The sequence below is a fragment of the Coptis chinensis genome, chromosome 5 (assembly GCF_015680905.1).
Source record: "Coptis chinensis isolate HL-2020 chromosome 5, ASM1568090v1, whole genome shotgun sequence".
NCBI lineage: Eukaryota > Viridiplantae > Streptophyta > Magnoliopsida > Ranunculales > Ranunculaceae > Coptis > Coptis chinensis.
In genome coordinates, this window is record NC_141460.1 from 66277097 (window position 1) to 66288494 (window position 11398).

The 11398-nt window shown below is 36.3% G+C and overlaps 1 protein-coding gene and 2 long non-coding RNA genes across 3 annotated transcripts; all 3 read right to left on the reverse strand.

The window, feature by feature from the left end:
* Positions 1–285: 285 nt before the first annotated feature.
* LOC147498423 (uncharacterized) lies at positions 286–1243 on the reverse strand. Its single transcript, XR_015194294.1, has 3 exons — positions 1174–1243; positions 656–716; positions 286–458 (listed from the first exon to the last, which is right to left on the reverse strand). It is a non-coding gene; the product is annotated as an uncharacterized LOC147498423 (long non-coding RNA).
* A 514-nt stretch (positions 1244–1757) lies between these two features.
* On the reverse strand, positions 1758–2538 carry LOC147498424 (uncharacterized). Its single transcript, XR_015194658.1, has 3 exons — positions 2372–2538; positions 1944–2028; positions 1758–1844 (listed from the first exon to the last, which is right to left on the reverse strand). It is a non-coding gene; the product is annotated as an uncharacterized LOC147498424 (long non-coding RNA).
* Positions 2539–6850: 4312 nt separating this feature from the next.
* Positions 6851–10417, reverse strand: LOC147498425 (uncharacterized). Its single transcript, XM_086563229.1, has 7 exons — positions 9967–10417; positions 9004–9295; positions 8774–8921; positions 8010–8188; positions 7622–7913; positions 7434–7517; positions 6851–7345 (listed from the first exon to the last, which is right to left on the reverse strand). Exons 1-7 carry the CDS (start codon positions 10415–10417, stop codon positions 6851–6853), a joined length of 1941 nt encoding a protein of 646 aa, XP_086419355.1.
* Positions 10418–11398: the final 981 nt, after the last annotated feature.

Below are 11398 nucleotides of genomic sequence, written 5' to 3' on the forward strand. Positions count from 1 at the left end.
TTATCATAAATTTGTCCTTTTTTTTTAAATGCTTATTGACGCCTGTCAGGCGTCACAAATTATTATTTATTTGAAAAAAAATAATATTTGTTTTTGGTTTCCATTCTTATATTTATATTTTTTTTTCCCCTGAAATCGCCTGCATAAATACAACCACATAAACCCCAAACAAGCAATTATACACAAAGAAAATCTTAGTAATAACCAGCACCAAAATTTGACTAAGTATATATATCACTAAATAATGAATAACATGTAGATTAAAAGATATAAATGTATGGATATAGCAGACTCTACCAACATACTATTTCAATATAATCCCTATACAACAACTCGATATCACATCCTAAGAAGCAAGAGCATGGGGTCCTTGACGATTCTCTTGGCGGTCTCGCTCTAAAACATATACACCCTGGACCAAGCTGGCAGCTACAGATCTTTGGTGATGTGTATTTTTCCTTCATAAAAAGAAAAAAAATTCATTTCAACTAGACCTTAGTCAATACAAGCTAAGGAACCACTAAAACAAGCTATTGATTAGTCAATATACACAATTTTCACTAACCGTGCAGTCGCAACATAATATGCTCTTCCACATGCATGATTTCACAAAAAAAATGAAGTTTACTAGCATTTAGACTGTTAAGAGTAGAACCTTTTCAGCACTCCTAAACCTCGGCTTCCAACCACAGGAGAATCAAGCTTCAAATCATCAACTGCATCACAAGAGAATCAAGTTTACTTCTTGTCTAATAAGAGACTATGCACTCTAACCTTCACCTACAGAGAAATTAAACTCAGCTACAACTTCCTTTGAAAAAATATTAATTGTTGTGTCGAAGAAGATGCACCTTTCAATGTTTGTTTACTACAACACTATCCAACTTATAAAGAACAATTATGCTAATTTAAAATTTCTGAAATTATCATTGATCCACGAGAGCGGAAAAAAAAACACCCAACTCTTATCAATAGTACAGCATATAAATTATTAGATTATATGTAAAATGTATCCATGAATAACATAAATGATGTGATCTAGTTACCAAGACAACAAGATCATAAGTAATTAAAAAAGTACAGTTCAATTTCGAACTACTCACCTTTCTTTCAAAGCAAGAATTCTAGAATTAAACAAAATGGGCTATAGTATGCTAAAGACAGAATTCTGACCTTCACTTTCTTGAATACATCTCTGAATCCTAACTCTCTAAGCACTTGCTCGTGAATTCTGCAGAGAAGCTACAAAAATCCAGAAAATACAACTTTAGCAACTGAACCTTATACTCCTAAAGGCTACCAAGTTTTACTCACAACATAATCAGGAGGCCCGCCATGGCTTTCAGGATCTTTCTTTATGTCCTCCAGTAACTCTGTATACCTAATAATACACAGAATATATATTAAGCAATACTTGATAGTAGTACCTTTGAGCAAACTTTTGAGCCTTAGCAGGAGCATCAACAACACTAGTGTCACTTTCTGCCCTTTGTCTGCCAAGAAAATAATTAGGATTCATCAAAGCGGAATCAGCAGTAATAGGCCTTCTCAACGGCTAATTAGGCATACTCATATCAATAATAACAACACAGTTTTGCGGTGATGTTTCTCGTACACATATATACTTATCTGATTCCATCGTTACATGTGTAATTCCAATACTAGGCAACTACAAATCACATAAAAACATAATCAGCTCAACATTCAATAATTCATATCCAACAGATCTGAAGACTAACTAAACTTTAATCAATCAAATTGATATTGAAACTAAATAGATCACATCAAAATGTCTGGTTAACAAATCTCTTCCGAAGTTGCTGCGCTAAAAGAACGGCATCAATCTGCAAGAATTGGACTTATTTTAGCCCTAATAAATCCCATATAAAAAAAAAGAAAGATAAGAGATTTCATTGAACTAAATAACAGCTAAATATATACACCTGTTCACTTGTGTTGACATTTTTACTAACAAACGCCAGTTCTAGTGTTAGCAAGGCCAGGTTGAAATCATTTGGTGGAACAAATCTACAGAGGATAGAACGTAATTATTACAAAGGTAATAAAAGACAATGTGGTGGAAGGTGTCAGTTAGGTTGTAGAATCTTAGCTCCTACTAGGTAAACCTAGCCATTTGGATCATACTATTTTTTTATTTGGATATGAATTATCTTTTACTGATTAAGGATTAAAATATATATATATCCCCCATTCCCCAATATACTACAATAAAAACGTAAAGAAATTACCCACAGAACACAACAAAGTAGCTCATGGTTTCAAAATTCCATTATCTGCTTAAAAGAAAGAAAGAAAAAAAAATAATAGAAAAACGAAACGAAACACACTTAAAATATATCAAGGTAGTCACCTGCTAGTGGTACCTCCATTGTAGCCAGTTGAATATGAAACAAATACCCTTTCCAGGTATATGTATGAGAGCTCTCTTGGTCTGAGGTTTATCACAGAAATACCAACAACTCCTAATTCGATAATAAACTCAAGGTGCAATATCATTCTGCATCTTGCTTGGCATACATGAAGTCTTTCAGCAGATCCCTGGTAAACTTCCTTCCAGAGAACCCGATTGTGATGGTAAATCTTCAATGAACCTAGCAATTATTAAGTCCCCAATTTCTACAACGTGAAACTTTACTTCTAGTGCACTTTCCTCTTAAGAAGATTTCTCCATCCTCGTTAAGTTAAATTGGTGAACAACATGTAATGCTTCCACTTTGAACTTTTGTATCAATCATTTTTACCACAAGGATCCTCCCACGAGAAATTTATGGTAGAAAGAGGCTCTAATCGATCCGGCATCATCAACTAATCTTTGATTCTTTTGTTAACTGTTCTATTCTCAAATCTGTCAAACCAAACTCCAAATGGTCAGCTGTCATATAGATAAAATTATTCAAAAAAAGTGAAACATACAAACATTCTTTGATTTGTATGTAAATATGCACCCAAACCAGGAAAAAAACAGTTAATTATGAGCACATGATGAAGATATTTTGAAACCATGTAAGAACCTATTGGCTGAAAGGGCACTTTCATAACTTAATTGGCACCATCCAATTTGAGTTGATCAGGCATACAATCAGTTATGTCCATTTTCTGCATAGTTTCTTGTGGTGGACAACATTCTTCATAAATACATTAGGAGCACAGACTCTGTGTTTTGTATAGTAAGATTTATTGATGCCATAGAAATGCATACAATAATATAGACCAAAGCCATAGACCCCACTAGCAAGAAGTTAAAGAAGGCTATGCATAGAAATTGTATAGGGACAGGTATAGGTGGTGGAATTTAACACCAGTACAGACCTCACCTTATGCTAAACAATATTAGTACTTATATAATAAGGACATACCCCGACAGACCATCTTCGGACCTTAAACGAAATACAACTAGAAATCTTGATCCCTCCTCATAGCCTCGGATCTCCGCCTTTAGGAATCTCCTAGCTCCATTCTCGCTTCCTCAAAACCACAAAAAGGTATCCTTTTTCATAATTTCAAAAGGAATACACCATTCTCAGATCACCCAATCGGACCTACACACATCGATCACACATTCAAAAATATTTATGTGTAATTTCAATAGGTTCATTGTTGCTCTCACGACGTACTTTCGAGACATGAGAAATCAGGGAACATAAATCACGTTTCTTTCTCGGACAAGTAGCAAGTAATAAAAACTTCCGCTAAGCAACACGCGACGCACATAATTGAACCACATTACCACAATGACGTGAAGATGAGAATGCTTACCATTTTATTAAGATCCTCGGGGCTTGGTAAAAACATTGCTTGGAAAAGCATGCTGTAGAGAAACTGGATGGTTACCCAGTATTACGTTGCCACCATACTTCATTGCTTCTTCAAATGCCACATGAAACTCAGAACCAAGAAAAACCTCGAGGTTATTAGCAACCTAAAATCCAGGTCCACAATCAATCAAACAAACATTTCTAAGATCCAGATCATTTGCACTTGAACTGATGAGGAAGAAATGTAAAACCCATGTATTCTAGAAACGCTATAAATTCATTAAGTCTAGGACATGCCTTGGCAAGAAATCAGCTGTAAAGAACTCCAAATAAGTTTGTGTTGCTCTTCTTCCAAATAGCTTCCTACCCCTAAATCGAAAGCAGCAAAGAAAAACAAAGACTAACACCAACACCTAAATCGAAAGCAAAGAAACCTATAGAAATTCTATTATACTCAATGGCTCACTTTAAACATTGATGAATTAGGGAAAAAAAAAGTTTTCGGCTAATTACCTTGCTGCCCAATGCAAAACCCTCAAACTTTTCCACCTCTACCTTGTCCAAGAACCTGAAATGATATAATAAATCAATCAATCCACGGTAGTAATACACAGTAGTCACCTTTCTCTCTCCTCCTTTATCCGGGCTTGAGACCGGCAATGCAAATTCTTTATGAGTTGCATTGGCGGAGTTAAAAAGGGTTAGTAAACTCAACTCTAAACCTGCAAAAGTAACCACAATACATATGAACAATCAATGGTAAGGAGCATACACACATATATAAACAAAAAGAGTCCATTCACTACTAAACATATCCATGAACAAAAGGTCCATACAAGACGCAAACTAACAATAGATAAACTGGCTCATCCCTCGTGACTTGAGTTCCAAATTAAAACGTAAATGTAAAACAAACGAAATTAATCTTCATATTGCAGCCTGCCTCCAAATTTAAATCAAGAAGCCTCAATCAGCTATATCTCGTAGATACAAAATATCATCCTGGGGACCATCATACACAAGAGCATCACCAACCAAGACATTGGTAATATAGACAACCTTTTCATCTCCTATAATATCTCTAAAATGACATTTTTGGCTGTCAGTCTTAACATACCCATTAGCCACGTGTTCACGTTTCCTCCCCAATATCTTCACATTCGGGTAAGAAGTCAATCTAGAAGGAGGGTTCAAAGATCCATTTCGATTAATTAAATTTGGAGCTTGCTGAGTACGAGGGACAGGGACAGGGACAGAAGTAGAATCAACTTTAGTTGTAGGTGTAGATGGTTGGCCATTTGTCGATCCATTAAGTCTCACATGTTCAAGAATACCCTATACACAGTGAACTACAACAATTACATAAATAAAAAGAAGTTACAATTATGGCAAAACAAGAAATAGCACACGGCACGTCATAACTTACCGCCATCATATTCTCCATTCTTGTTTGGCCAGCTAAGAGGTTTCCCACTGTAGACTTCACCTCAGCTAATTCATCCTCGAGCTTCGATTTACTTGAGCTCTCCTGTTCAACTAGCTCCTCTGCGATAGCAAACTTTTGTAGTTGTTTGTTGGACATGCAAGAGCTTAATCCACGAGTACGACTCCCTTTATCCTTCCCAAAAACTTGAGCCAGTGGATCACATGTGATGTCGTAAACCGCTTCACCCCCATGTTCACTTGCTTCTTCAGCCATCTGTTCTTCAACACTTGTAACTCGATCCTGAAATTTTTGGGGCATATACTTGAGTATGGACTACAAGACTTAATTAAGACAAAATATTTTACAAACTCACATAGTATTCTTGGGCACGCTCCAAAACAGTCCCATCTCGATGTTTATGACCATATTTCCAACTATCCGTACGTCTATGCTTCTTCTCTGAATTAAAAGCTCATCTACACAAAATAAGTATACGTAGAAAGTTATTAAGTAGTAACATTGCAAATGAAAGGAAGTTATGCAGTAGTGATAATGATAGGTACAAGTTCCTCCAATATTCTTCCATAAGGTTTCCTGCCACAAGTATGGCCAATTAAGTTCATACTTCTATTCTCAGCATTCTTAGCGCACATATCTTTTACTTCTTGTCTGTTCTCATGGATTGCGAATGCTTCCCAATGAATTGGATCAAACCCCATTGGACATGATGAAATAGCTTCTTGCTCAGATTCACAATTCTTCAATATTTTACCTCGCAAAGCATATTTCCAATATCGAAACTTAGGAGCAAACCATTTCTCTATATTCTTCCGCACCCCCATTGTTGGGTTCATATTGAGTTGGAACTCCTCCTACAAATCACATATATACATTTATATGTATGCTATGACTAGTATGGTTATGGAAACAAAAATAATAATAAAATAAAATAAATAGTTACCATTAACTTTAACCAAACTTCAGCTTTGAAAGAATCATCTACTTTATCCCAACTTGCGTAAGAAATTGGGGCAACATCTCGTATCCAATAGCCGACTCTACTGCTCCATTTGGCACTATAAACTCCTGTGACCCTACCGTCAGGGTGCACTATGATTGGCAGCTTACCATTATTAGATCGCAAAGTATTGTCTCCCGCTGATTCAGATGGTTGGGACACATTAGGTTGATGTGAACCTAAAGGAGACGACTGGGGCATTGTACGGTGTTGTGAACCTGAAGGAGATGATTGGGGCAAAGTACGGTGTTGTGGGTGTTGTGAACCTGAAGGAGACGACCGGGCCGCGCCACGACGTTGTGAACTTGAAGCCATTATATTAAAAACAACCTAATAATTAAAGAAAATGAAATAAGTTCATCAAAAACTAATATAGCACAAACTTGTCACATGGTAAGAGATATTGGCACAACATATAATTAATCAACCAAAAAAAAAAAAAAAAAAAAAAAAAAAAAAATAGAAAAATAGAGGTCGTGAAGTGTACATTACTAACAACAAAAAATAAAGTGCATAGTACAACTACTATCATTTGCAAACTTTCTGCATCAGGGGTAGCAAATTAGGTTGGTCATAAAAAATAGACTGGACTTCAGTTAGCGTTTCTAGATCATCTACGTTACTACTCAATCAAGGAGGAGGATGTATGACCACCCACCAATCAGGATTTTTCAAATCATTTGAATAGAACACTTGACTAGCCTCGGAAGCAAGAATGACTGGCTCATCAAGTTGATGATGGACACTCTTGAGCCTATTAAAGTTGACCATCACCAAATTAGAATCCGGACAAAGTTTACAACCATTAGTTTTGTCCTCAACCCTCACCCAATCGCAATAAAATACCACTTCATGGAAAGTTGTGTAGTCCAACTCCAAAATTTGCTTGATAACCCCATACCACATGGTTTCTGAGTCGACCGGATTTTTGTCTTTCCTACTTGCCATAAATGACGTAATAGCCTTCATACAAACACCACTGTTTTGTGTGACAACAGTATCATCATGAGACTTGGTAGAAAAGACAAATCCATTAATGCGATACTTCTTATATGATTTAGCTTTGTGCATTGGCCCTTTAACAAATTGCCACAAGTCGCCTTGCGTGTGTTTATCCTTCAACAACTATACAGCAAAGAAAAAGAAAATTAACAAAATACCAACAAAACTAAAGGCTCACCCTAGCTACTAGAAATTTTAAGTAAAAGAATACCTTATTGTATAACCAGACAATGAATTCTGTCTGAATCTCCACTTCTGACTTTGCTATTCCTCTTTCTCTACCACGAGTAGTGGGCTGCAAGTTACGATACTCACTGTAATTCATTCATGGAAGTCCATATATACGTGATTATTCATAAATTACCAAAACTAGTCAAATTCAAAGCTAGAATGAACAACCCACTTGTAGAATTCATCAAGTCTTTCAACTTGTAATCGAAAAATAAGCCATCTCCGTATTTGTATCCATTGTGTCATTTCTAGCATCACAACTTTGAAGTCGAGCAAAGGCCCTTCATCAATGATCTCGCCATTTTCATCAAGGTAGCGCTTACGAGTCAATTTTTTATTTCCTCCACGTGGCATGTACTCCATGGCATATCGGACGGATTCAGAAACTATATAGGACTCTACAATTGACCCTTCAACACATCGTTTATTGCTAGGTATGTTTTTACACTCTTTCATCGCCCTGTTAGTATTGAGAAATGCAATAAGTATAAGTGTGTTGTTAATGCTTATCTTTATAAAAGAAATTGAACTAAAATATATGACACTGTTGACTTACTGCTCAAAAGGATACATCCACCTAGCCCACACAGGTCCACAAATCAATGCTTCATCGGCTAGATGCACCATAAGATGGATACTAATATCAAAAAAAGATGGTGGAAGATGCTTCTCCAGGACACACAATGCTTCTATAATCATGATTTTGGCACCTTCCATATCCTTACGACATAAAACCTTCGAACACAAGATTCTAAAGAATAAGCTGATCTGTTGAAAGGCTCTTCGCAAGTCACGGTTTTTTGGAAAAGCATGTTGAAGCAACACAAAACATATTGCATTATAACATGATGGTCATGAGACTTCATCATGAGCGAAGAAAGTGGGTTGGAACCGACAATGTTGCTCAGGTTAGACGAAAAGCCCGAAGGAAGTTTCAAGTTTTTCAAAATTTGGAAAAAATGTTTTTTCTCATCTGCATCTAAGACATAGGAGGCCTTTGGTTTTTTCTACCTACCGGTATTTAAGTCCTTTTGCATCCACAAACTACTGCGGATGCCCTTCATCTTCAAATCCTTTCTAGCAGCCACTGTATCCTTTGTTTTTTTTTAGGTCTAGGATCAGATACAATATATGCTCAGAAGCATTCTTCTCATCGTGCATCACATCAACACAATGTCGAACTTTATGACTTGACTAATATAATAGCTTAAACAAAATGGAACTCCTATAAAAAGCCTTTGTAACTTCAACACTATCATCGTCGTCGTCGTCGTCATCATCATCACTATCATCATCATCATCTCTATCAACAACATTTACACTCCCATCAACTCTTGACCGTTTGGAACCTTTTTGGATCTTACCAGGTACATATTTAACGCGGCTCAACAACTTATCAATTTCTGTTCCTTTAAGACGTGATGGAGGAAGGTTAAGCTCTTGCTCCCCATTGAAGTGCTTACTATACCTAAAGATAGAAAGTGTTAGAACTGCTTATTATACCTAACTTGATTATTTAAAAAAAACAATATTTGAAGTGCTTACTATACCTAAATGGGTGATCTGGATCAAGAAACAAACGGTAGTTTGTGTACACAATCTTCTTACTACAAGGTAAACGCTCCGAGGGAGTGTTGTCACCACAAACAGGACATGCTTTATAACCATGTGTCACACAACCAGATAAGTTTCCTAGAGCCGAAAAATCATGTATCCCCCACATCAACATAGCTCTCAGAGTAAAGTGTTCCCTCTTGTGCATGTCAAACGCAGGGACTCCTTCTCTCCAGAGCTGATCCAACTCATCAAATAGTGGTTCAAGGAAAACATCAAAGACATCATCTGAAAGTCGGATTTCATGCATAATGAAGGTGGGAGATTGTATGGCACTAATATAACAGGCCAACAACTATAGCCAGTTGATTGAATGCCACGAGGATTGAAGCCATCAGTTGCAAGTGCAAGCCAAACATTACGCCCCTCATTAGCGAATTCTGGCCATCTCTCTTTAAATTTTGTCCATTGGACTGAATCAATAGGATGTCGCATATAATCCCATGAAGCTGTTGCTCGAGCATGTCATGTCATTTCCCGTGCTAATGATGGTATCGTATACAATCGTTGGAGTCGTGGACCTAAAGGAAAATGTCTCAATACTTTTTTAGGCACTTTGGATTCCTTCCCTATTTTACCCTCCACTTTACATCTAGGTGATTCACAATGAGGACATATTGTCAAATCTTTCTTTGTCCCATAATACAAGATGCAATTATTCTCACAAGCATCGATGTGCTTTGCTTTCATCCCTAGGTTTGTCAACATTTTCTTCATTACTGGCCATTTTTCAAGTAAAGTATTTTCTTTTGGCAACCAAGTTCTTAGCATAGACAAGAGTGCACTCACACTATTTCCGGACCAACCATACTGTTTCTTTAAGTCATGAAGCTCTACAACTGCAGATAGAGTTGTCATTGGACCCTAACATGAAGGGTATAATTTTTCTTCTGCTTTACTTTTGTATTCAGCATACTTTTTACCCAAATTTGGTTCGGGAACAAAAGGTTGTTCAAAATCAGAAGTTTGATCGGTATCCCCTCCATACACATCACCCCTCACACCTTCATGTACGCCATAACAAGCATCAACAAGATTCTCTAACCCAAGCCCTCTATCTTCAATGTTTTCATCTTCAACTATGTCTACCACAGGATACTTCGATTGTTTTTCACCATGTAAGGACCATATAGTATACGTTAGATCAAAACCATTTTGAATTATATGCCTTCGGACTTCGTCAAACACCAATCTTTTCCCATTCCAACATGTTACACAAGGACAAGGACATGTTGTGAACCCTTCATACTTTTTTTGTGCCAAATCAATAAAACTAGCTACCCCTTCCCTATAGACAGTGCTCACTCGATTTGGTTCATGAATCCACTCTTTCGTAATCGGCCGTGACATTCTACCATTATGTAGATACAAAGATAAGAAAGAAAAAAGAAAGATAACTCTCGAGTTAGTTAGTTAATTTGAAACAATCATAGATGTCTTAACACTATTACTACTAAGCTCAATTACTTGTCAGTCTTGAAATATTTTCAATATAGAGACTTGACAATTTTTTGAGCTACCATTCTACCAATAGAAATTAGGGAGACAATGATTTCAAAGTTCAAAGCCATTCAAAAGCACATTCACAATCAAACTATGTCAAATGTCATTTACGCAAAAACATTGCCTAACTTGATATAGAGATGTTGTCAAACATAAAACTTTCGTTAAAAAAAAACATTAAGAACATACCCTCCAAAAGCCGAAAGTTATATGTCTAAGAGAGAGACTTCAATAACCTTCTCTAGTAATCCTTTTGTCAATTAAAGCAAAGGAGGGAAAATTGTTACTAACAATAAAAATTAGCATAATCGAGAAGAAATTTGTCAAGAATGAAATTAATAGTAAAAATAAAATAAAAAACTTGGCAGATATTGGTCAGAGAAGACTACCTGATTGCGCGCCCAAAAAGAGAGTTTGGGAGCCCTAGCTGATTTATTCCAATTTATCAATACAGATGCTGAGAAAGGAAATTAATCAGTATCAAATGCAGCCATCAGAGACAGTGATAACACTAAAATGCAAATACCAAATAAAAAACTTCAAACCAATTTCAATTAATATTAAGGAAAGAAAGTACTTTTAGGAGATCTAATAATTGATTGAGAGACGACCTAATAACTATTCAGTAATACCATCGAGAGGAAACCCTCACAACCTACTACTAACACTTAAGGAACTTATGAGAGCCTCAAAACTTGCATTCTTATAGTGCAATCATTCGTAGCGTAAGCATATTTCACATAATGTGCATAAGAGTTCACTTTAAGGCAGTAATAATCTATACTGAAATCTAATAATAAAAACAATCCGTATTTGAAGGTTGTGCTT

What these genes read in the sequence shown, in the direction of transcription:
- LOC147498425 (XM_086563229.1), bottom strand. Translation starts at nt 10,417, where the DNA reads ATGTCACGGCCGATTACGAAAGAGTGGATTCATGAACCAAATCGAGTG. An exon ending in TTGATGAATTCTACAAGTGG is followed by an intron (nt 7,518 to 7,621) that starts GTTGTTCATTCT and finishes CGTAACTTGCAG; the next exon opens with CCCACTACTCGTGGTAGAGA. An exon ending in TTGTCTGGTTATACAATAAG is followed by an intron (nt 7,346 to 7,433) that starts GTATTCTTTTAC and finishes TTTGCTGTATAG; the next exon opens with TTGTTGAAGGATAAACACAC.